The sequence below is a fragment of the Mugil cephalus genome, chromosome 16 (assembly GCF_022458985.1).
Source record: "Mugil cephalus isolate CIBA_MC_2020 chromosome 16, CIBA_Mcephalus_1.1, whole genome shotgun sequence".
Classification (NCBI taxonomy): Eukaryota; Metazoa; Chordata; class Actinopteri; order Mugiliformes; family Mugilidae; genus Mugil; species Mugil cephalus.
In genome coordinates this window covers 5,123,882-5,150,574 of record NC_061785.1, presented here as the reverse complement: position 1 = coordinate 5,150,574, position 26,693 = coordinate 5,123,882, and the positions used below count along the sequence as shown (strand labels likewise).

At 39.7% G+C, this 26,693-nt stretch overlaps 1 protein-coding gene across 2 annotated transcripts in view; it reads left to right on the top strand.

Moving 5' to 3' along the window:
- Nucleotides 1-26,693, top strand: part of LOC125021921 (zinc finger protein 385C-like) — an 82,915-nt gene that overhangs the window by 52,195 nt on the left and 4,027 nt on the right. For both annotated transcript variants that reach the window (XM_047608117.1, XM_047608118.1), the window contains 3 exons: nt 17,177-17,331; nt 19,184-19,291; nt 23,743-23,911. In XM_047608117.1, coding sequence (XP_047464073.1) covers nt 17,177-17,331; nt 19,184-19,291; nt 23,743-23,911 — 432 coding nt within the window. The remainder of the gene's footprint in view (nt 1-17,176; nt 17,332-19,183; nt 19,292-23,742; nt 23,912-26,693) is intronic.

Below are 26,693 nucleotides of genomic sequence, written 5' to 3'. Positions count from 1 at the left end.
CTTTAGACTAAATTTTAAAAACATTCACTGGTTCTGACATCAAAAAATAATCCACCGCCTTGGGGGCACGTCTTCTCCTTTGATTTTAAGCTGAGCTGGCGGCTCTGCATTCCTTCTTAACACCGTCGGCTAACAGATACTTAAAATATATATGTGTATTCATTTAAAAAAAACGAAACAAATGCATGATGTTGGTTCCAAACAGAATGAATATATTGTGGCACAAGTTATTTCCACTTTAAAGCAAATGAAACAAATACATATTATGCACATTAACCTGAAAGATGCACAATAAAACGAACTTTCAGTGTGACAAACACAAAAAAGAACTGTCCTCAAGTAGCTCCGTTTTCTCCCCATAGCATTAACGAGGACGACACAACAACACATTAAAGCGACTGGTGCGTGATTTTATGGCCGATCATATTAGCTACGAGACATTAATCTGTAGTCTGTGGGGGTGGAGAGATTTAAAGAAGGCGAGTCCTCGTTTCCTTTAGTGTTATGGAGAAGTTTATCAATACGTCTGAGGAGGCAGAAGTTCATGAATCAGTTTGGATGGGATCATTAATTTTACAGCTGGGGCACATATTCTGCATCCAGCAGCGTTAATGACTCATTATTCTAATCGAAGGGTAATGACTATGGAACAGTGTGGTTTTAATTGCACTATTCTGGTAGCAAATTTAATTAGTCTACTCTGAACTGACTTGGTACTTTGCGTCAGTGAGAGCATTTTCATTTATTTGTACCACAATGGGACCTGATTGCACAACATAAATAAACGTACACCAATCAGCCACAACATTATGACCGCTGACAGATTAATAACATTTAATCCATTTTATGACAATTCAGTGTTGGGGTGGGAAACGTTTGGACCTGGCCTTCATTTGTGTGGATGTTACTTAGACATGTACCACCCACCTAGACCAGACTAGACACCAGTGGTGGGCTGTGCATTTTCCACCTAGGCCTTCAATGCCCTCCAGCTTTATACAACCAAGCGCAGGGCCGGCAGAACTGATTCTGAAGGCCTCTAGGCAGATTTCTTTGACCCTAGCAACAAATCATGGCTGGAATGTGATTGGATAAGAGCTTTTATATTAAAATACACAATCACTAGGAATCATTTAATAGGTATTAATTTCAAAATATAATTAAGTCTGCTATTCAGATATTTTTAAGGCCAGCAGAGAAAGCCTTGCAGGCCCTGACAACCCACCAGCACCAGGCCACCTCACCCCATAGCAATGACACTGATGGCAACAGTCATCCCCAGCAGGATGCAACCTGACACACACAAAAACACTTTAGGAACATACACAAGGTGTTGACCTGGCCTCCAAAATTCACTAGATCCCAAACTGATTAAGTATCTGTGGAATGGTCCACAGAGAACACCACAGGACAATCACAGAAAATCCACGATTAATCCACCGGCACAACCTTACCAGTCGCGACAAGATCATAAAGTTTCATAGTTTACCTGTATTTACATGTTTTATTGTTTTTTTTCTAGACTTGTTGTTTTTAAAATGGTTTCTTTTTTCTTTTATGTGCATGGAGCATGAAATACCCGCAGGCTTTTCACCATCTGAATGACGTGCATGAGCATTTGGCCCTTCCATCCTAAAGCGTAAAAACGGAGCCAAGAAGAGGTGCATGAATCTAGTTACCACTGAAATCACTTGAATAACAATGACGTGCTGAAGCAATGTTGTTTAGTATCTGCCCAGTGAAAGCAGCAATTGCCTCCTTAGTTTTACTGGAACTAAAGCAACTTAGTTTGCTCTAAGGGTTGAATCTTAGCGTCTTCACATCCAAATTGAACCCAGGAGTTAAAGGCAAATCTGCATAACATTAATACCACAAACTGTGTTCATCTTTCTTTGTTAAACTAGAAGATGCCTCTTGCACATAATCCTTTCTTGCCAGGGAAACACATGTGCTACACACATGAATGCTGTTTTGCATTCGAACACGTTTGACCTTTTATTTTCTTCTTTCCCGGAGCTCAATTCAATTTGAGTTTCAACCTCTCTGATTCTCTACATACGTTATCCCAAATCATAGGCTGGTGCAGTAAAACCACAGATGACTGACAGCTCTAATCAGTAATTGTGCAGTGTTAACAGTGTGAGTTTGATTAGCTCGACTGGCAGTGACTGTGGGAGCTTCAGACGCACAAACTCACAAGAACGTTGTTTCCTTACCCCCCCAAAAAAGTTCCCCTAGACTCTGCACTGCGATTTCTACATTTAAAACACCAGTGGTGATTTTGACTTGGACATTCTGGTGGGGCCATGCAGGAAATATTATAATGTAATCCAGAAATATCATAATCAATACAAGTGAGAGAAGGGACGACAGCACCTGACAACAAACGGGTGACGGCAAAATTGCAGCTGAATAATACCACCACACAAAAGATGCCAATCTGACGACATATATAATCACATCGATAGCCAAACAGCAGTGTTCAATATCTCACTAAATCAAATACTCAAGATCGAAACAATAACATGACAGCAATAAAAACACAATGCACCACTCATGGCACGAATGGTGCACACCCATACACAGCAATCAATATACAAAGTCACCACACACAATATACAGGTGAATAGCTCTGTGAGTTTGTGTCCACACCACACACCCACACACGTATTGCTAGTTACACATTACGCAAATTCCACTATGAATTAGATCTATAAATTATCAGTTCCATTTAGTTTAAAAATAAATTAGACTCACCAAGTGCCTTTTTGACAAACTCCTCGTCATAGTTTTGTATTGTATTTATTGTATTTTTATTTATTACTTATTAACTTATGCCCAACAGCATTTTTGACACAGGAAAACTTGAAACTTGAGCAATCCTTGAAATGCGCGCACACCTAATACATAGCAACCAATATACAAAGTCACCACACACAGTATACAGGTGAACTGCTCCATGAGGTTGTGTCCCCCACACACACTCACACACGTATCGCTAGTTACACATTACACTAATTTCATGTATAAATTATCAATTCCATTCAGATTAAAAATAAATTAGGCTCACCAGGCGCCTTTTTGACAAGTTCCCTGTTAACCAAGTTTTCTACCTTAAACACTCCTGGTTGAATATCATAGTTTTGTATTTATTGTATTTTATATTTATTACTTATTAACTTATACCCAACAACATTTGTTGACACAGGAAAACTTATAAAAGATGGCAATCCTCGAAATGCGCATGCCCAATACACAGCAATCAATATACAAAGTCACCACACACAATATACAGGTGAACTGCTCCATGAGGTTGTGTCCCCCACACACACCCACACACGTATCGCCAGTTACACATTACACTAATTACATGTATTAATTATCAATTGCATTCAGATTTTAAAAAAAATAGGCTCACCAAGCGCCTTTTTGACAAGCTCCCTGTTAACCAAGTTTTCTACTTAAACCACTCCTGGTTGAATGTCATAGTTTTGTATTGTATTTATTGTATTTTATATTTATTACTTATTAACTTATACCCAACACAGGAAAACTTTTAAATGCTGATAATCCTCGCCTGCACAGCAGCGCCCTCTAGTGCCTCAACAGCCCCTAATGCAAAGACACCACTGCTACACACACATTTGATCAATAATGTAGCCTGTGCATGCAGGCTTCAGCCTTTTGTGTATGACCTAGAGTGACATTAGGAAAGTTGAGAAGAGACACTGCAAGGTCTAAACGATAATTGGTTTTAAGTTGTGGCTCTCTTCACATTTTTAACTGAGATATGTTTGATGTGAATTTGTGTGTGTGTGTGTGTGTGTGTGTGTGTGTGTCGCAGTGGTATAACTAGTAACATAAAAACATCAGGAACCGATGAAAGATGAAGAGTAGCATGTTAACTTCCTTCTTTATGTCATGTTAGACTGGAGAAGCTCACATCCCGCATCAAAGTGAGGGCAAAATCTTTCCAGGCGTATCCTGAGAAGGAAGCCACGTGCCAACAACAACTGTATTAAGTCGTTAATGGTTTAGACACATGCCACACATTTCAGTCTGGTTTGTCTGGTATGTGTTTGCAAAGAACACATGCAAAGATATCTGGTGACCAGGCATGTGAGAGGATGAGGTCAGTGCATTTCAGATTATGTCACCTGCTACGTGGCGCAAGTAAAATCAGATTTTCTCTTGCAAATTAACTACGACAATAAATCCCAATGTATTTTTTTTTTAATAGAGTCATGGTTGCTTCCCTACAAATAGCCCCCGTCTTATCTGCCCACTATCCAGCTTCCCTTACTGCTGAGAATTCGTCCATCACTCTAGACGTCATGTAATGGATTTCCAACAGAGGAAGAAACCATTAAAGTGTCATCAAAACTGCCTAGCAGCGAATAATGGTTCACTGTTTGAACCTGGACAGTTTGACAGTAGACATAGAGATTTGTGTGTTGTTGCACATGTTTCACTTGATTGATATGCCATTAGTTTGGGGGACCGGTTAGTGCCAGTATACCTAGTATTGGATGATCATATTTAAGTGATCATATATAATTATTTATTCAAACTCATATTCTGGCCATTTTATTTTGAATTTGGCAACACTTTTTTGAAATAAATAAATAGATAAAACAACACCAAACTATTTTGGGGGCTTTAAAACAGAAGACTCTGATAAGTCACAACAGTTTTGGAGGCGTAAGGGAGACCTACACAATATTAGGAAGGTGGTCATAATGTTATGACTGAACTCTTAATCATCTCCATTATTTTATTTTATTTTTTTTACATAATACTACCTTTTCAAACAACACCTCCCTGCACTGACGAGGAGTGTACTCAGATCACTCTCTGCCTGCACTGTGTGCACAGATGCTATTCGCGCGTCCCATTGTGTGATTCATTCGCTCAGTATTTGATTTGCTCGTAACGATGCAAATGGAGCGATTGTTACCCAGTGATGTCGGTTGTGCATTGCCTGAAAACTATTTTAATGACATCCTAAATATAATCTTGAAAACAATAAAATCTTTCATATCACGCACCTTGCATTTCCTTCAAAAAGGAGTTGTTTGCATATTATTATGTCTCCTTTTCAAAGTTTTCCACATACGTATAGGTGCAAAAAAAATAGTTTGACTTCCTGTTGGCAACTGTGCATAGCATAACCGGCCGGTTGATCTGTCTCGAGAAGATGTTACAGGACAATTAAGACACAGGCAAACACTAAAAAACTACTCCAGAGCTACAGCCTCTTTAAATGATATAAACCCTTAAAAGGGAAGAGGTTTTTAGAGTCTTATTTGTTTTAATACTTTATAGTTTTGCTGTATTTGCATTGTCAAGAATTGCAATTTCAATAAAGGTATTCTATTCTATTGAAGTATTGTAAAACTGTTAAAGAAACCCTTGACTTCAAACATTTCAATTTAAGTTACAAATGCACACACACACACACACACACACACCAGACTCCACATGCTGTCAGCTAAATGCATTCACGTCTTGGCTGAAATGCCGACGTGAATGAAAATGTTGCGCCTCCAAATCCGCCAGCGTGCCTTGAAAGTCGAACGAAAACCTGCTGAAACATGCAGCTGCCGGGGAGACTTGACGCCGTCGGAGGTATTTGAAATTCATGTAACACACCTGTATGAGTTTCGTGGCCCTGATTAGGTCAGCTACAGGGAAAGAGAAACTGGTTTTGAAAAGTGTTTTTGAAGCTTCACGTTGAATGGCGGTGCTCTCATGCAGCCTTCAGACTCTATGAAGAGAAACTGGGGGAAATAAAGCACAGAAGTTGATGATCCCATTGAATTATAGGTGATTATTTTATTCAGTCGGTTAATCTTCTCTATCTTTTATTCTTATGTTTTCTCAGTATTTTAACTTGACATCTGTGAATGAGGAAACCAAACTTTTACGTTGTGATACCTTACATAACAAAGTTGTCTTCAGTGCAAACATAACTTGCAGAATGATGTTGCTGACTATATTACATCATTTAGGGTAAATATTATTCTAAGTTTACTGGGTTTTTCTGATTTTAATTGGGAATGCACCTGTATTATAATTTACTTGAGCCTCCTGTTGTTAATAGAAATCTGTGTTCTTTAGTTTTACTTCTTTAGATTTATTTATGTTTACAACTTGCAAGTTGCACTGGAAACAAATGTTGGTTTTGGCTCCAGAGATTTGTGTTCTGTTTTGTAAAACGTCTCCTCTGTCCTCATACTTTTTAAGTACAGTACAATGAGTCTGACGCTTCAGTCATGAAGCCCCCACTCCATAGCAATGACACTCAGCAGCCTGGTACAGACACACACACAAAAACGCTTTAGGAACAACTTTAAAAAAAAACAAAACATGAAGAACAGCACAAGGTGTTGCCTCTAAATTCGCTTCCAAATTGATCATGTATCTGCTGGATGATCCACTAACGACATCCTGTTTCCAGACACCACATGACGCCCTCAGAAGGCCCATATCCATTCTCTGATGTGTCACAACAGTTGTGAAGGCACATGAGAGACCTGATTTTAACCTTTTTGGTTTGGTGATATATATATTTTTTGTTTTCTGCTGCTCACTCCCTGTAATAGACGAAACGCTGCTTGTTGTGTTGTTCTGTTGCCAGAAAAACCATCAGAAGAATGCGTTTTTTGTGTGAAGGAAATGGCAGGTTAATTACTCGTCAGTAATCTAGTTAGTTATGGTTCCTAAGCTAAGCTTTCTTTTTATTTTTTTATTTTATTTTGCAAATTTGCTTTCTTTTAACACACAGGCTAAACTTAGAGAGCCGCTAAAAGTTCTGTGTAATTAATTTACCAACTACTTTGGAATCTGATAAACATCTTTCAAGGTGAGATTGGCATCTGTGAGGCCGCTAATGTACGATCCTCGAGCCTCCCTCCACCAGGCAGACTGCCATTTTTTCACTGCAGCTCGGAGAGAGAGATGGAGGGGGGGGGGCATTGAGACAGAAAAGCTGCTAATTACCAAGTTCATGAGGCGGATAAATCTGTGCTCAGACTTTCAATATCAATAAGTACGTGCTACAGCAGCTCTGATTGGACTCTTATCTCAGTTCAAGCAGATGGTGGCACTTCATTTTAAAATGTGTATTATTACACAGGCGTGCAGAACGTCGTGCGAATGGAAGGGAGGGAGGAAACAAAACGTCGCTCCGTCTGAGCAGCACCGAATCCTGGAGGATCGTCTCCGTGTCGATTCATTTTCCGTGGTGGTGAAGAAGTCAAATCAAACTATAACAACGACGTGCGTTCGATTATATTTGATGTTTAGGCTTTTGCAGCAGGTGATATAATAATGCACCAGAGGGGGAAAACGTTCCTGAGCTGTTATTGCAAATACGACGCTTCGTGGAAATAATAAAAAACCTCAATAAGCCAAAAGCCTCCTGTAAAGTTGTGTTTGAAGAGACGTGCATCACATTTGTTTGCTGATCTGCTGCTTTGTGCCGGCAGCGTGGATGAAAAGGCTGAGTTAACATGAACCAATTCTCATTCTCTCTTTTGTTTTTTGTTTTTTTAGGCTTAATTCTTCTGTGGGGATTTTTCTTTTTTTCTTTTTACGAGCCGTGTCCTCATCCGTGTCCTGTCATTTTGTTTTTTTTTTTTCTTTTTCTTTTCCTTTTTGACCAGAGGACACAAGCCCCGGATTTCACCTTGAACAAATTCAATAAAAGTGTGTGTACCCCGAGGTGAAAATGAGCCCACAGTGCTTCGGCTGAAAGTAGGACAGATTACTACGGGGAGGCTGATCTGGGCTGGATGGTGCCCCGCAGGTAGAAATACTCCTGAAGCTGTCGGCTTCGCCAGCTGTAGCTGCGTGAGTTTAAACAGACATTGACAACCAGCAGGAGAATTTGCCTGTTGGCTGCCAGTTGTGGCCTAAATGTACTTTGTCACAATAAAGATGATTTATTTAAAGACCACACGGAGCAAGGCGGGGGCAGTATTTCAAGCCATAATGGAAATTAGACCTTCGCTCTCCACTTTTTTTTTTTTTTTTTTTTGTTTCCAGCGGAGCGAGCTGTCAGTGGCGGTTTTAATGGAAGCTAATTCATCCTCCAGAGCTCATCACAAATGCCTCGCTCTCGGCCTGTTGTGTAAGCAATGAATGGCGCTAACCTCTTCTATTCTATGACTCAGAAATGCTGCGTGCGCCACGCTCTGATGGAGTGGAAAACATACCGCTCAGTTTTCATTATCTGACAATGTGCTTTGCAGGATTCACCAGCAAATCGAGAGAGAAGACAGTTTTTTTTGTGTGTGTGTGTTTTAGTTCCTGATTCCTCGATGGTTCCGCCGCCTGTTTGATTGAAGCATTTGCTACGACTGAAAGAATAGAAAGATTAATGTTCGTTTAAGATGGAGTGAGTGGGATTCTCTGATCCACCGTATAAAATACACAGCTCTGTACTGTCTGTTATGTAAAAGCAGCTGAGTGGGGGACATTTTGTTTGCAGAGAAGCTCGTAGTGTGTGAGGTGTCGTCATTTTAATGTGACGCCGTGATTATTTACTTACTTTAATTTTAACCCAGACCAGTATAGTTCATGTAAAAACAGATAAAATAGCAGATACTGAGACAATCATATCAATAAAAGACATAACGATAATTCAAAAGCTAACTAGTTAAAACCCATATAAATAATTACTCCAGTGCTTCCAGAAGCAGGAAGAGTATGTAGTACCATTCATTGTGTTTACGTGCATTTTATATTTGAAAAAAAACAAATTACTGCTTTAATCCGACTTTAACTGGACAACTTAGGTACATGTAAACACATTACTCCTAAACTACTACTAAAATCGTAGTTCTCCTTATCCGATTAGAGCACCCAGATAATGCGATAGGAAATTGATTTTCTCTGGCATGTATACGCCTTAATCGGACTTTAACTGGACAACGTGTGTGTGCATTCACCACAACCGCTGCGCTGGCGTATGACCACAAGAAAAAAAAAAGAAAGAAAGAAATCCGGTCGCAGAAGAAGAAGATAAACAGAGTTGGTAGAAGAACCATCTGAGGGATAGCGCCATCTTATGTGCACCATAAGTAGCGCACACATTACGTATGAGATTAAAAAAGCTGAACTATTATCCATCTGGTTGAAATGCCGGTTTGCCGCATGAACGACTATTGTTTATTACATGACGTCAACCAGAAAGGGGGCCGTATTAACCTCCTGAAAAGACACATATCACCACCTAGTGTGCAGGAGGAGGACGACATGTTCCCGTCAGTTATTTGATTTTCTCCGTTGCATGTAAACTGGGACAAGAACCGAATTCAGAAAGTCGAATTTTAAGCATAGCTCCATTAAACTGTGCATGTAAACGCAGTCAAATTTAAACGTGAAATTCCTCAGCACTGCATAAAAAGTGGGGACATTACTGCTCACACACATTTGGCTTGTACATCGTGAAAGTTTAAGCAGCATAAAAGCATCGTTATACACCACCTGAAGCTTTTTTCATTTTCGCTTTACTGTAATTGCACCACAGGCATGCAGTAAGATCTGAAGAGCCTTATCTTCACATCATCAGTACACATGTGAAATTTGTGTGCCAGCATGTTATTATTCTAATTATCCCAGTAGCTGCCCGACATAAAAAGCATCTGTCTTATTTAATACATGTTTTCATTGATATAAAGTGTTACCAGAAGCTATTTAAGGAGTGCTAATGTCAACCAGCTCAACAGATCGTTAAAATGACACCTGGTCCTGATGCAGATTTATGATGTGGGCGAGGCAGACATTAGTTTGTGCTTCACAGAATGAAGAGGGAACTTATAAACTACTGATCAATCTCAAAAATTGATTCTGACTCCGTGTTAATTCAGCTTTAACTCCGCTTTAATTTCCCTTTTAGGCTTTCAGTGACATTGAGTGAGCGTAGGGTTCATTTAAAACTCAGGACAGCAGGTTTTTGTTAACCTGAATATTAGTTTATTATTATTCTACAGGCAAATATATGGACGCCATAGGACACACTCTGTGTCCTGATCAGTCACAGCTGTTTCATAGGCACAACGGAGACCTACACAATATTAGGAAGGTGGTCATAATGTTATGCCAGATCGGGGTATACCCACATACCTACATTTTCAGCACTTCATTTTAATCTACAGAACTAAATGCAGCACAGTTTTCTTACTTTGACTCCTAAAAGACATCAGACCACAAACATTTGTCTCATTTGGAAGCAAAAAAGAGAAATATAATGTCTCCTCGCTCCGTTGCCAGAGGACATAAAGATAAACTGTGATTTAAGAATCAAAGCTCTGATGTGTATCGACTACAATAATGTGAAAAATCTCCCCCGAAGAGCGAAATATCTGCAGCTTGTTCCAGTTTCCCCATCTCCATCTCTGATGTACGTCTCTCCCTTCGCTCAAATCGCTCCACGGAGGAAGGCGTAATTCTTTTAACCGATCCTTTTTTTTTTTTTTTTTTTTTTTAAATAATGATTACGATCTGTGCTTTTTGTGCCTTCAAAGGCGGTGAAATAAAGAAAGGCCTTAATTCAGCTGTTAATGTCACAAAGCATTAGCGCCACACAGAGGAGGCTCGTCGGAGGGGGGGTGGGGGGGGGGGGGGGGGGGGGGGGGGGGGGGGTCGTAGGTGTCAGGAGATGAAACCGTGCCTCCACATCCGCCATGTTGGTTCACGGCGAAGACAGGGAGCCTGGCTCAGACAGATAATCCCAGGAAATGCGTCCGCGATGAAAAGAACCAAAGCAGCCTTTCCTCTTGATGCTTTTCGCTACGATTTGCCACATTAAAAGCCTCTCACCCCCTCCTCACCCCCCCTTTTTTTTCCTCCATCCTTTGTGAACAGATGCCATTTCTCTCCCTCTGTGATTGCTATGACGTTGAGTCACCCAGAGACTAATCTCGGAAATAATAGAGATTAAGCTCTTCCTAGTTTCTTTTTTTTTTGAAGAAGAAGAAGAAGAAGCTGTAATTTCTCCAGCTCATAGTCTTTTATCCCTTCTCAATAAGGGAAGGTTGGCTGCTGCGACCTACTCCCGTCCCTACCCCGCGTAGAAAAAAAAAAAAAAAGAGTGTGAATACAGATTAGTGAGCAGGAACTGGTTCATTTTTAAAATGTGGATTTGCATGAATTTCATGTGAATTTCTCCACACGCTGCAACGATGTGTGCAAGGCTTTTAGTCACAGGATGGTTTTTAAAATGTGCTGTTTGCAGTAACCACAGCACATGTAGCTGCTCTCGTTAGCTTGCTACATATCAGCTGTCGTTTAGTCGAGTTCACTGGAAAACATGACGAAGAATTTTGAACGACAACAACAACAACAAGCAGAAATAGCAGATTAGTCGTGGATTTATTAGGGAAACTGCCCCTCAAGATGGCGTCCATGGTCCTAGGGGCAGATGCTGCGGTACCTCATCATTCACATCCGCAATCAGGCATAACATTATGACCACCTTCTTAATATTGTGTCCTGAAACGATAGCTAGTTTAGCGAAGACTAGCATACTCAAGCTAGATCAACAGGTTTTTTTTTTTTTGGTCATACTTATTTTTACCGATCAGGCATGACATTATGACCTAATATTGTGTAGGTCTCCCTTGTGCCTCCAAAACTTGTTGTGACTCCGCATCAATAAATGCCAGGTCCAAGAGTTTCCCATTAAATTGTCGCAAGATGGTTTAAATGTTATTAATTTCTCCTGTCAGTGGTTTTAATGATGTGGCTGATCGGTGCGTACTCCGTGCGTGCGGACATGCCTAAAACTGCTTCCCTAGTTCATGGTTCCCATCACGCATGATGAAATATTTTAATCATGCTGCTCTTTCTAAACTTCCCAAACGAGCTTAACAGATATGAAAAGCGTTTCTGTTTGTCGTGTCGTGGTATGTGAGCGAGGTTATTTTAAATCGATAAACTAAATCCCTCTCTGCTCACCCTTTTAATTTAAGTTCCCCGGCCGCAGTAATTGAGTTCACGAGTTCAAGCTTATGGAGATTTAAGACCGATGAGTGACTATTTATAAAAAATAAGCTTTAATAAGGCCTGCTGGTTAACGCATGCTCGGTACGACTGGCTGAAACTAATATCACTACAGTGTTAGTTCATCTCTTTTTGCAAACGAGACTGTGCATGTTCTACTTCTCTTACATCGCGGCGGTTTCTGGTTTGATCGGCGCAAAACACGGTTAATTAAACGTCTCGCCCTGATGTGTCTTGTGAATACATGCGTAGGAGATTAATGAGATCAATTTCAGATTTGTTGTAGGAGGAGGAGGGGGGGGAATCAATGTCCCCAAAAGTCATACTGACAGGCAGATTAAACACATCGGCCTAGTGGAGAGGAAAAAAGAAATAACTCTCGTCTGCCTGGGGTTGTCTCTCCCTCCGTCTCTTTCTCTTCTTTTCTCGCTGCTCTGTCATTCACTCTCACTTCAGCCCTAATGCAATTCAATACACTTTACTGACATCAGTGATACACGAGCGGCCCTGGTGGCGCGTTTAAATGAAATTGGAATTCAGCAAAAAACAAAATTCAATCTGTTAACACGTATTACTTACAGGCGTGTGTTTGTGTGCGTGTGTGTTTTTTCCGGAGAGATGTGGTTTGCTTATTACAAATGCAGGAGTCGAGTAAACAGTAATGATCGGCTCTAATCACTCCCCTCATTTTAAATTCTAATTGAAATGAATGCACGGTGCAGCGGAGTGGCTGGAAATCACTGGATGAACAGAATAAACTGAGCTAATGCTAATATAGAGAAGGAGACAAGGAAAGCAGAGGAGAGTTAGAAGGACCGCGGCCTCAGGATGAATGTCTTTATTTGAGCGCATATAGACCCCTTCACGGTTTGTAAACAATGTGACATTTTATAAGGGGGCGGGGCTTAGCTGGAGGCAAAACATCTCAAACCTGTAAACGCTGGTTAGCATATTTCAACGGACTCTTTTAGCAAGAATGGACAAGGAAAACTCATATTTTAGAGATTATGCTAATACACTCACTCCCTGAGGCCGTGAGTGTTATTTTAAAAAATTGACTCTGAACGACCTCTACACTGTCACTCACTGGATGGACATATTTGACCAAAGAAGGACACAGAGGGGACAAAGTCTGGTCTGTCTTTATCAAGTGAAGCCTCTCCAACAAAGATATTACAAGAAGTAAGTGAAACCACTGTGGAGGGTAAAGTAATAAATGCAACTTCAGCTTTGACACCCCTGAAACACGTTGCGTTAGCTAGTGGTTAGCGTTAGCATTAAAAAATAATGATTAACTTAACGTATTTTCAGTCACAATTTATATTAATCTTATCTGATGTGAAGTGTGGGCTTTGTTGTTGATTGTCTCACTTCTGTTCTTGCAGTGGCTGTGGCTGGTGTGAGATAAAACTTCAAGTTAGTGTTTTTGATTTTTCGGTTTTGGCACCAAAAAAAATACAGCAGATGACATTTTAATGGTTGAAAGTGACAGTGTTCGCCCCAAGCTTCTCTCTGTTTTGCCTCCAGCTAACGTTTGACTTTGATCATTCTCTTTTTTTAATCAGATTCAGATTTTTTTATGTCTGGTTTGACATTGAGAAGCATCTGCGATTGTTAATCTCTCTCTGCCTATATGTGATCGGCCGTTGTCGGACAGATGTGGGATCTCTAAGCTCTAAACGGTTCTTTGTGTTTGAGTCTCACAATATTTCATCATTTTGGGAATACTTTTTTAGATCAGAGTAGATGTGAGGCTCAAAAGGATTGCAGTAACGGTTTGTCAGTAAGCCCTCGACTTTGTTCTAGACTGAAAAGTACATCAGAATATATGTAAACTGATGTTGGCCTCGAGTGAAACGTCCTGAAACCTGTTGGATGAATGAACTGTAATAATTTAGCACCATTTTAATTTTAATGTAAGTTTTTGAGTTCAAGCAACAGTGGCGGCAATTTTTGCTTAGAGCTTAGCAAATTTAGCTTGTTAGCATGCTCAAGCTTTTTTTGTCACACTTATTTACACCAATCAGGCGTAACATTATGACCACTTTCCTAATATTGTGTAGGTCTGCCTTGTGCCTCCAAAGAAGTTGAGACTCATCAGAGAATGGACATGGGTCTTCTGAGGGTGTCCTGTAGGGTGGGGGGACCTTTGGGTCCTATGGGTTGAGGGGAGGGACCTCTATGGAGCATCCCACAGATACTTGATCAGTTTGGGATCTAGTGAATTTGGAGGCCAGGTAAACACCTTGTGCTGTTTTCCTAAAGCGTTTTTGTGTGTATGCCTGTGTCAGGGTGCATCTTGTGTCATTGCTATGGGGTGGGGTGGGGGTGGGGTGGGGAGGGGGGGTGGGGGGAGGCCTTGTCTGGTCTAGGTGGGTGCTACATGTCTAACTAACATCCACATGAATGAATGTCAGGTCCAAACGTTTCCCTGCAGAACACTGAATTAACACAAGATGGTCAAAGTTGCTCTTGTCAGTGGTTTTAATGTTATGGCTGATCAGTGCATGATGCATATGAAGTTGTAAAATTTTATCTTTAAGACATATAATTAATTCCTCTTTGTCACTTTATTTATGTGTGTAGTATCTTCATAGCTCATAGTTGTCTAAATCTTCTCCTCGATCATTAAGCTCAAACTCCAACGGACCAGTTTCCATCTTCCCTCCACATGTTGTTGTTATTCTCTGTAAATGCGCCATCTGCAGCTACGACACATTTTAAGAACTTTGCCATCAGCTTGATCCTGAAATTATCTGTTTTCCTTCATGCATTTTCCGTAGTAAGTGTAGCCTCTCAGAGCTGATCGTGACCTTCTTTAGACCTTTATTCAACTCTGCTTCCATCTACATACGGCTCAAACTCTTTTAAGAACAAAATCCGTCTGGTATTTATTCATTTATTTTTTAAGATCTTTTACCTTATACAGTGACACGCTGAGGTGTCTGCCGCTGCTACACTAATTCAACATGTTTGGTCCATGCGTAAGACTCACAATGAGTTTCCTCTGCAGTGTTTTTCACAATCACTAAATCTCTGAGCCAGTTTAACGTGGGAAAAGTTCATTTTCTTTTTGCTTTTGCACTTCCACTCACCTCTCTTGTCTCTCTGCTGCGCTGGAAGCCATTTTGAAAATGGGACCAGATTAGTGCAAACATGCTAAAGCTCGAGGGCTTTCAAACCTGCCTCATCCGCAGAGATAAGTCCTGAAACTAAGAGGTGGAAAGATCAGGAAATTATACTGGCTTCTTGTTGCTTTGCTGAAATACCGCCATTAGACTTCAACTTAGGACTGATTTTGTTTACTAGTGACATTCAATCCCACTGATTTCCCTCCAATCTGATACTTTGTGTATAAACACCTTAATGCAGAAGTGTCAAACATAAGGCCCAGGGGCCAAAACCGTCCCACTAGAGGGTCCAATCTGGCCTGTGGAGGAATTTGCAAAAATGACACTGAAGATATCAGCTGAAAATTCTCGATAAAATAAGAAATTGCACTTGCACCTTGCCCTTTTTAAGAAATTTACGGTTTTTCATTTCATGTAGTTGTACTTTTTTTTAAACTAAAACAAAAGGAAACATTTGGAGCTGTCGTTATTTACCAGGTAATAAGCTATTATGTTATGTTACTGGTCCGGCCCCATTGAGATCAATGAGTTTGACACATCTGCCCTAATGTGTCTGGTAAACCTAAAAAAAAGTGGTGTATTTCAAATCATAGCTTCATAAAGAAAACAAGACGTCAGAGTGATTTATTTATTTATTTTAAACTCTGGCGTATATTGAGCTAAGTGGCCTCATTTACTATATAGCCGAGCTAATACAACAACAGAAACACAGAACAATCATACAAAATATGCTGTTTCAAACACAACAATAAGACCATTAATATAAATTATTGTTTAACTGTTAAGAACTACTATAAAATGAAAGTTTGCATCTTAATTCTGACTCTGTTCTCTCCTCTTCTGTCCTCCTCATCATAAATGTCTCGTATCCTGTGTTGTGGTTTAACCTGAGGTGTTTCACAAGGTTTGTTGTGTTGCCACAACTCAATAGTTTAGTTATTTATTCAATCGATTTTAGAGCATAAAGACCTTGTATCGGTGGTGTCAATATTTAAGTATTGATCCTCACATCACTACTATCCACCCTTGTTTAAGTGTCCTCTTTATCTTCTTTTTAATTAATCGAAAATAATACATCTGCGTTCAAACGATCGTCCAGATGGAAATAAGTCTTTGAGTAAACATGCACCTTTTGTTTTCCTAAATCTATAACGAGTCCGTCCTCTCTCTCTCTTCACGCTCCACTCGTCGTCATCTGCTACGCTAATACTTCTGGCTTTGTTTCATTCAGTTCTCGGGCTCCCGCTACCAGTCAGTGCCCTCTTTCATCCGTTTCACCGAGCGCCTCCTGACATTTCCCATCCCGCTGAGGCCAAACCCTCACTAAGTTCTTAATCCGCACCGCGTAAAAAAAGTTCTTTCAAGTACAGGGGAAAATGACGAGTGTGTTCTCATTCCACAAATTCTTCCCTGAACCGTATAGCAAAGTTTCCCCCTTTTCAGAATATTCAAATCCTGAAGACGGTTTTTTATCCCGGGTGACCTTTCAATGCAAAAAACCTCGGGACGTTTGCTGCACAAGCATTTGCAGAACAATCCGTAATCACCGTGCTTATGTAAGACGCTGCTCATGTTAATGTGAGCGCTCTGATGTTGCTCTCGGTCCAGAGAAAGGTCAGCGCTGTGGTGCTTTTATTTAAAAAAAACAACAGTCTGAAAGCATTTAGGCCGATTTAAAGATGAGAGGTCGCGTGGAAGGAGATTTGAAAGGAGCTAAAAACCAAACGCAAAAAAGATTAAAAGTCGTCTGCAAACAGAAACCTGATTCTTCTTGTTTCTCATTATGTCGACACAATTACAGGCACTAGTGTTGTGTTTAAAGGTCACAGACGTTTGTCAAGATAAACTGTGGCGTTGTAAGGCAGGAAAAGGCCACACGAAGCCTCTCATCACTTATCCCCCGCTATTACTGAAGTCATTAAAGCTTCACTCGGTGAATCACTCGCCGTGGGAGTGGGTCTCGCTCTCATAAAGTGAGTGTGTGTGGGCCCCCGGAGATGAAAAAGAAACTTAAATGTGATGGTCCCCGCTTTCAGGCGCGCTGTCCCAGAACCAGGTCCACCCGCTGCTGGGCTCCCTGCCGATGCCGGGCCGACCCCTCCAGCCGCAGACCCACGCCCAGCTGGAGCACTTCCTGCCGCTCAGGGTCAACGGCTCCTCGCCGCTCAGCCTGTTCCCCAACTTCAACACGGTGAGGACACCGTAACACACACCATGCACTTTAGACTGAACCAGAATCAGAATGACTGTATTGATCCCAGGGGGGAAAATACATTGTGTTACAGCAGCTCCTGCTCAAAGTGAACCAGTGTTCAGAAGAAAGAGCAATGTAGACAATGAGAATATGTAGAATAAGTAGGAAATTAGAGTAAGAATACACGCATCAATGTAAAAAAATATATGTACAAGTACAAGATTGAATATGGGATATTGCACAATTGGAAATTATTGGTCCAATAAATGTATCTTCAGCTTAAAGATTATTTTAATGTTCAAAATCCAGTCAATCCTGCATTTTTATTTTAGAAACAATAGAAACAAACACACAGAACCTAGTAAATCATACACATACATTTATTTATGTGTTATAAAATTATTCTTTCCGTATTCTTTCCCCCCCAAAAAACAAACCAAAACACCGGTAATCTATTTTTTATTTTACTAATGGTCTTGACTAGGATGTTTTTTTTATTTTTTTATGAGCGTGACCAAGCATTTTCTCTTGTGGATGAATAAAGTCTTATCTAGGTCTAAGTCTGAGTCATCTAACTTTCACAGAGGAGGTAAAAAACTCCCCAAAAAAGGTTTGTTCTTTTGCAGCTCTGTGTTCACGAGAGAAAGAGTTAAATAGTTTTTAGTTGTGGTCCTTAAACTATTCAGAATCAATTAAAAAGTTTTTTTTTCTTCACATTAATTTGGTCGTTAACAATTGAAATTGAATAACTTTTATATGACCAGGCGCCCCCACCCTATTTATTTATTTAAGTGCAGCTCTAAGATACATTTTAACTTTAATATATGCATGTAAAAATATTGTACATGCAAAGTGCAAAATATTAGATTATTTTCACTTGTCTCCATCTTTCATTATATGTAATAAACCTTTTGACAATTACATAAAATAAGTTCAGTCAGCTTCAGTACTTATCTCCCTCCCTGCATGTTTGCACATCATTAATAAACAATTATCCATTTATTGCTTTTAAATGTAGTGGCGTTTTTATTCGCTTTAGAGTTAATTAACTGAAAAACTATAATGTGAATCTATAATCCGAGTTTATTATGGTTGAAATGTGAACTGTGCAGTAACTATAAATACAGCATCACGGCTCTGCGCTGGCGCACTGAATGTGCTGTACATTAATTGCTAGATGGAAGCATATGTTTGAGGCGTCTGAGATTTAACGCCTCTCGCAGACACACGTATACATGTTTAGTCTGGTTTCAAATATTGAAGCGACAGGCCGTTAACGACTAAATTTAGCTTTAACCCTTTAACGAGGAAAGTCCGAGGGAACGCGCTAAATGTATCTGGCATGTGGGAGGCTGGGAGGCTGGGAGGCTGGGGGGGGGGAATAATGTTCCTGTCTGACACCTAAAGCTAAAAATACAGGTTGAATGGCACAGCTGCACTGCAGGGATTAAAAGTCGAACAGAGCGTGATCCAAAAAAAGGTTCTTTATGGGGAAAAAAAGTGTGAAATCTGGACTGTAATTTCCTCGACTTATGTTCATCCTGCAAAAGGAAACGATTCAGAAACAGACAATAATAATGAATTAATATAAATGCACAGACAGGTGGTTCATCTGTGACCTAATCTATGTATATTTATATATTTATATACATATACGCAGATAGAATTTGGTCTTTTATTGTTGGTAAAATAAAAGCATTAAAGTCTGTTACATTTCAGGTACAAAATATATGATAATAATTCGATGCTTTGCAGTTGTCCTCTACATGGTCAGTGTCTTATAAGGTGCAGGCTCCTTGTACCGAAGTCATTTCTTTTCTGAGTTAAAACCTTTTTCTGTGACGTGCAGATGGATCCGGTGCAGAAGGCGGTGATCAACCACACCTTTGGTGTGACTCCACCCAAGAAGAAACCCATCATCTCCTGCAACATCTGCCACCTGCGCTTCAACTCCACGGTAAGTTGGACGCGTTCGGGAACGTCACGTAGGAAAAGAACGCAACTAGAAACGGGTTAAAGCTTAAATAGACAGATTTTATTCATAAATAAATTAACACAAAAAATAATGCGGCTTCAAATGCATCAGATGAAAATTGAGAAAAATTCAATTATAACCAAATATAAGTGTTTGCTTATGCCCCAGTACAGAACCAGTATTTAAGACAACTTGTCTTCATCCATGTATCTCCCAAAAATCTCCTTTTTTTCTAAACTCATTTAAATTTGTGTTGTTTTTATTTCAACCCGTCACCAAACCCACACACTCATTTTGGTTGTACGAACACAATGTTTTGTTTATTTGTTAAATAAAGTTCTCCTTTTAAATTATAACCCCCTTCCCTGTCATTGAACCCTTTTTTGGTTTTGTTTTATTACCAGGAAGTTAATTGTTTCTTTCTTTAAACATGCTTCAAACTTGAAAGACGTTTTTTCAAAATGAGTTTTTCTGCTGCTCTGAGACAGAAATCTCCTCTTCAGTAGCTCTTACACAAACCAAACTTTACACATTTATTCCTAAATACATCCTGCAGGTATTTACAGAGGGGATTTATCATATATCATTCAGAGCCTGATTTATAGAACATTTAACCTCTAAAATCATGGCAAATTTAGATTTTTTTGACAGTATTTTATGATTTATGGAGTGATACAAAAATGCCTCTGTAAATAACAGAATTTGAACCTCACTTTAGTAATTATTCAGATTTCTGTTCTGGAAATATGTACAAATTAGTGCATAACAGGTGCAAACATTTACCAAAAAGCTACAGTAAATAACAACCATTTTCAGCCTAAATAACACGAGTAAAGGTTTACGAAGTTTATTTCTATAGCACGTTTAAAAACAGTCTCAGTTACTGTAGCACTGTTCAGGCAACATGAATATGAATTAATCCACAGTCCCACATTAACTTAGAAAACAATAAATATGAACTAAGGAATTAATGGGTTAATGAGAGTAAAATGAAGTGGTTTTGCACAATAATGATGCAACGTATCCTTCTGAACCTGGACCGAAGGCCAGCGAGAAGAAATGCTTTAACATGAAGGACTGTGTCATAGTTTGTGCCAAACTAGAGAGAAATGTTTCTGAGTAACGTGGTTCACTGAGACTCTTTAAAAGAAACAGTTTAAACTGGAACCTAAAAAAAGACCAGAACACGTGTGATGTGATCCTGCTGTTTTTTCCCTGTCAAACTGTCAGGTAAAGGTCATCTTTTATTTATTTATTTATTTATTTGTTTAACAGCGATCTAGAATCCAGCTCTTTAGCCTTTTTTTTTCTTATCATCCTAATCATGATGTTCACTTTTCTAACCGCGGGTCCTTCACAGCTCGTTCTGTTTCCTTTTCCTCCTTATCACTTCTGCCTGTTCATATTCCGACGGAGTTCATTTAAACCTATTTGCATTTATATTGTGAGGAGGAACCTGTTAGAATGACAATGACTCTGAACTATGAAGGGACCCAGTGTGCAACCGTTTCTTAGTTGTTTTTTTTTTTATTATTGGATCTGCAGTGACGGGGTCAGGAGTCTGTTGTTGTTGTGTTTTAGCTCACGGACGCCCTCCTCCTCCTCATCCTCCTCCTCCCTCTGTGTAGGGAGCAGCTCACAAAGAAAACTGATTAGAAATTAGGAATAGTTCAGAATGATTGTATTTTATATATTATGCACCGATCAGCCACAACATTATGACCACTTAAACATTTAAACCATCTTGTGGTGGTCATAATGTTATGGCTGAGGTGTCCATGAGGTGTTTCAGTTTTATAGCCTATTTTTTTTTTATCATCATTTCATCCGTTATGTTCGACTTCTTAAATACTGCTTATATGAAACGTAGCAGATTGTTTTGGCACATTTAGACATATAAAACTAAAACTAAATCCAACTTAATTTTGCGTGAACGTTCTGCTCTGAGTGAGTGAAACCAACTTTAGCTGAGGTGATCGTCACAGCGTGGAGGCTTTTCATGTCCCGTTGTCTTCCAGGTTAAAACATACTCTATGTTTGGTGTTTCCATAAGAAATAATTATGGATTTTGTAAAGATATGATCATAATGAACATGGAAAAATTAAGTCCCTTGGACTTCAAAAGTGCCTCAACATAAACTACAGGTTAAAAGTTTTACACCAGCATCAGTTTCCTCTGGTAAAGTTGGTCTGAGCTTCATCCTACATCAAAATAATGACCCAAAACTTTAGTCCAAGCTCTACAGGAACTATCTCAGGATAAAAACAAGATGGAAAGCTTGAAAACATGTAGTGGACCATGGCCCAGTCTCTAGACTTTAACCCCATGGAGCTGGAGTGAAAGCGAGTGAAAGTGAAGCTCCCTACTAGTGACACACAAGAACTCTCTGAAAATATTTGATTTCCATCTTAGAAAGAAAGAATGTGTTCACATGTTAAATCAGACAAAGTTTAAAACATATTTGGGTTTCATATTGCCTTTTTTTTTTAACTTCAGTTGTTTATTTGGTCTACGCTTTCAGTTCAGAGTAAAATGAGACATTAAACTGCTACATTTCATAATAAAAAATAAAGAAATGTTGTAGTGTTGCTGTGTGATGCTGAAGCTCAGTGTAAAGAATGAACCCTCTGTCCTGCTATGAGACTGGTGAATATAAAAACAGAACAGACTGGAAGAGTTTCCAAATTATTCCTTTAAGGCTGCGAAACTCAACTGAACAAGCACGAGAGACTCAACTCGTGACGGATCGAGCATGATGTTCTCATCGTGGGCTGTCGTCGTGTTTGAAAGATTGTGACGTGACGATGATGATGATGATGATGATGCATGAAGCGACTTGAGTCCAGAGCCACAGTCTCCTTCAACTGCCTCAAAGCTGCTACGACGGAACAGAGTGAACTCGTCTCGTCGTACTACGCTGGCGTGCCCCCCCACCCCCCCCACCTCACCCCCTCCGTGACTCAGTTGAAAATCACGCTGGACGGTTTGTAGTGTGCGCTGACATTCAACGTAGCCGAGGGGCGCGCGTACCCTTTGCTCAGCCCCGTTCTCCCAGCCACACACTTTAACCCACTGTGGTGCCCTTTTCTGTTCGTGTCGTCGTCCGAGATTTATGCAAAGGTGTTGAGGAGGGAGGAGGAGGAGGAGTGGGATGGAGTGAGGGGGGGGGGGGAGGCGGGGGAGCTGCTGTACAGTGTGTGCCTGGAAACTGGTGTGGATAATTTGAAGCAAATTATCTGACAGCCTCGTGTGAAGCCAGATACTTGACGGCTTGTCGCACTGACTCTGTCGGTTTAAGGGGGGAACTCGTGTCTTTCGTGAACAGAAAGGATAAAGTGTTTCTCTTTAAGGATGAAGGTGAAAAAAAAGAAACATTATGCAGCTTTTTATATAGCTGATGTAAACACAGTTACATATAAAATTTGATATGTTGCCAAAAAAAAGAAATATCTGTCGTGATTATTTCAACTTAACAAAAGGAAAACTAATTTTTTATTATTGTTTAGCTAATTACAAAGTTTTAGTGATATCTGGTCATTTTTTATTCATAATTAATTGTTTCTTTGATAAATAATTATTTAAATGAAGCAGAATAAGCTGCCACAAACCTGAAACTTAACGTCCCCGTATGAGGACGCAGGGTCTCAGGAGGTTAAACTGGAATAAAAGATAAAAGAAAGTCCAACTTTTTTCGTTCTTTTAAAGCTTAAACTTTGGATCCAACTCAACCAAACCTGTGGGTGTAATGTTTCCACACTGTTTTCATATATTTATCAGAATGTATTGTAATGTCTAAACTTTGCACTGTGTTGACTTTTTATGTTGTTTCGAGACTGTGGATGAAATTGAGCATTGCAAGACTAACTCCTTCATATTCACAATGCATCATGTTTGTACTGTTCACATTAATATGCGCTACAAAATAAACCAATAACTAAATAAATAAATGACGATTCTACCAATTAAATACATCCTGCTCCAGTTGTCCCCTCTCATAGAGCAGGTCTTGGTTTATTTACAGGCACCTTGAGTCATTTTGGGATCCTAAATCTGCATGCGTCTGTTCTCTCACTGCCATAAATGTGTCCCCGTCCCCCCCGTCCCCCCCGTCCCCCTTTACAGAGGAAGACACATAGGTCGTTTTGTGTCGTGGGCCATTCAGTGTCAGATCCAATCAGACGATGCTCATTTTGTGCGCCGTTGTGACACTGATGATGATGATGATGATGATCAAAATGGCGACGTCCTCCGAGTCACGTGCATAATTTTTCAGAGGCATGTTAAAGCTGTGAAAGCAGACGGAGACATCACAGTTTACTGATTCCACGCTGCCCCCGGCACTAATTGAATCAGCCGTCGTGTGCGTCCGACTTTAACCTTCTGCTCGCTCTGCTCCTTTGTGCGTGTCTGTGTGCGTTCATGTGGCGTCCAGACGCAGGCGGAGGCCCACTACAAAGGTCACAAACATGCTCGCAAGCTCAAGGCCTTGGAGACCCAGAAGACCCGGCAGAAGAACGGACACGGCCAGTCCACAGCGGGGAGGGACAGGGACAGGGACAGGGACAGGACAGCAGCCGACTCACATCTGAAGATCAAAACAGGTATGAAAATGTTTCTTCTTTTTTTTTTTTTTTTTTTTTTTTTTTAAAGGCATCCTTCTCGCCACCCTCTGAGTAATTAGTTGTAATTGGGGCGATGTAGGCGCTAAGGCTCGGCTGCTGCCACTCAGCTGGTTAATTACCAGCTATTACCTGTCCTGCTATCATTGGCTCAATCAGACAGGTGATTACTCCCGTCAAGCAAAGACACCCTGCAAGACGAGAGGCCTTAAAGCACTTAAAAAAAACAGAAGAAGAGAGGGACATGGTGAAGTTACACTCCTGAGGATCAACACGAGTCCCACGTCCTTGTTCCTAATATGTAAAGTTATAATTATATTACTTATAATGATATGAGAAGATCAATGTTTTTCAGCCAAACGGATGGAGAGATTAATTAGAGACGACTCCACCTACTATATGTGTTCTACATTAAACTTTATTAAATATTAAGCAGGTCATAATTAAAAAACACTGTTGTTTGTGGAAGAAAAGATAATAACTCAATAAAATAGTTTGTTGGTTAAAAGTAATTCAATGAGAAATTGTCGAAACTCAAAAATACTAATGGAAATTGGTGCGTTGATTTTCTCCGTTGAGTCAAAACATTTATTTTTTAGAGACTTGTGGAATTAAAATACTGAGTCAGTTTTATTAATTTACTAGAACTTGACACCAGTTCAAAGCCAAGTGATGCAGAAATATGAGTTTAGACTGAACACAATATTAAACTGATCTTAGTACCAAAAATACTGAGTCGACCAAACGCATCAAATATTGTTTGTAACTTTAAATTGTTTTTTAGAGTGTGTTAAATATGACAACAAAGAGCCATGTGAGTTCTGAGAACCAAAAATATTTAAAAAATATGACATAATTCACAGATATTCAGCTCAAAACGTTATTTTTTTTTTATTATTTAAAAAGCTGGAACCAGCTGATATTTATCCTTTTCCTTAGAATTAAAAATCCCCCAAATGACTGTGAGTTGCCAGTTAATTTTTTCGTCTTTTTAATTAATCAACTTAAGGCCTCAGCTCTCGAGATAAGCTTTTGAGCCCAATCCATCACACACCACAAGAGAAAAATAAAGAAAAATGGTCAAAATTGGGTTTGTGCTCAGAATAACTAACTAACAGAGCTGAAGGCCGTATGATTTATTCTAGTTTAATGTAAAAATACTCTGCGCTCTAAAATATAAGACATGGCCTTTTTGCACAGCTTCACTCTTTGCATGTTGTCGTAGCCGTGTCCAAAAATATTCTTTAAAATGCAGAAATCCTCTGACAAACATACTGGAGACGTACTTTCTGGATCATTTCCATATTCTTAAGGTTGCAGCTTCTGGTTTTTCAGTCGCGCCGCCGGCGAAAACGTTTTCTGTGAAAGTAATGATTTTACTGTTTGTTATTTTGCTCCCATTCAGCCATTACTCACTCAGTCTGACTCAAAAAAAATGTCACCATCTTCCCCTTTTATTCTCTGTCTCTGTTTTTTTTATTTTTTTCTGTTTTGTTTAGTTTTTTTCCCCCGTTTTCATTATTGATCTCGTCCCTCCCATTTTCTTCCAGCACCTATCAATTTCCCTCTAACCACATAATGATAAGCTTGTTACATCCACCGGTTGCCATGGTTGTTGATTGATGGCAACAGAGGGAGCTTCAGCAGAGAGCGCGTGACGGAGAGATGCTCAGACAAAGGAGGAGTGATTGAAATGGGAGGGAAAAAAGAGGAAAAAATATAAAAATAAAGACAGATGGCGAAGAAGACGAAAGGAAAAGGTGTAATAACCAGCTTATGTGAACAAAGTTGCACGAGCAGGACACATTTCTCTATTCTTATATCTTTATTATATAGAATCTGTGTAATATATCATGATGTTATGAATAAAAAAATGGAGGAAGCTTGAAAAGTACATGGAATCTGACATGTATATATTAATTCATTTATGCAAATGCTTAAAAATCTATCTAAGCAAGCAAAAAAAAACAAAAAAATAGTATCGTATTGTTAGTTAAGAGGCTGTGGAGGATTTATATTATTGTAGCGAGCCCCCTGCACCTATGCCCTGGGTTGCAGGACAATATCTTGCATAGCAGTTGCATAAGGCGTGTGACGGCCTCATAAGTGAGTTCTGATACGTTTAATGTGGGGAGGCTGTTGGTTAGACACGTGAGTTTGGCCCAGTTTGTGCCAGAGAACATGTTAAAGAAAGAGGTGGTGGCAAACAACACACACATCAGAGGGTCCGATCTGGCCCCATGGGATGAATTTGCAAAGTGCAAAAAAGTATTTTTCAATAAAACTAACTGCTCTTCTTAATTTGTCCATTAGGAGACACACTGATTTAGTAAGAGTCAGAGCCGTGTGTTAGAAATAGTCTGGCCAACTTAAATCATGGGCGCCACGTTTGCTACATCAGAGGGAAGATTCTACAGTGTAACCCTATGGGGCGGATGTTCTATGTTGAAATAAATGTCTTATTTTCACCATTAATGGGCCTATGGCTCGAGAGTCGCGACATAAAAGTGAAGACGCGTGAAGATGTTACAAAAATAAGGATTTATGTAGTTAAAAAAACAGCTCAGACATTCTGCAGCTGAAAAGTGATCCTCCTAGGCCTCTTTAATAAAGCCTTTTATCGAGTCTTCTTAGGTGTGGAAGTGCAGAAGGACGTAACAATCTGTAATATGTAAAAGGCTCCCACTTAAATATCTTAAATGAGCCTGTAAAATACTTTGTAGCCCAATCACTTCATCAGTCATGGAGCTTTTTACGTTCTCCT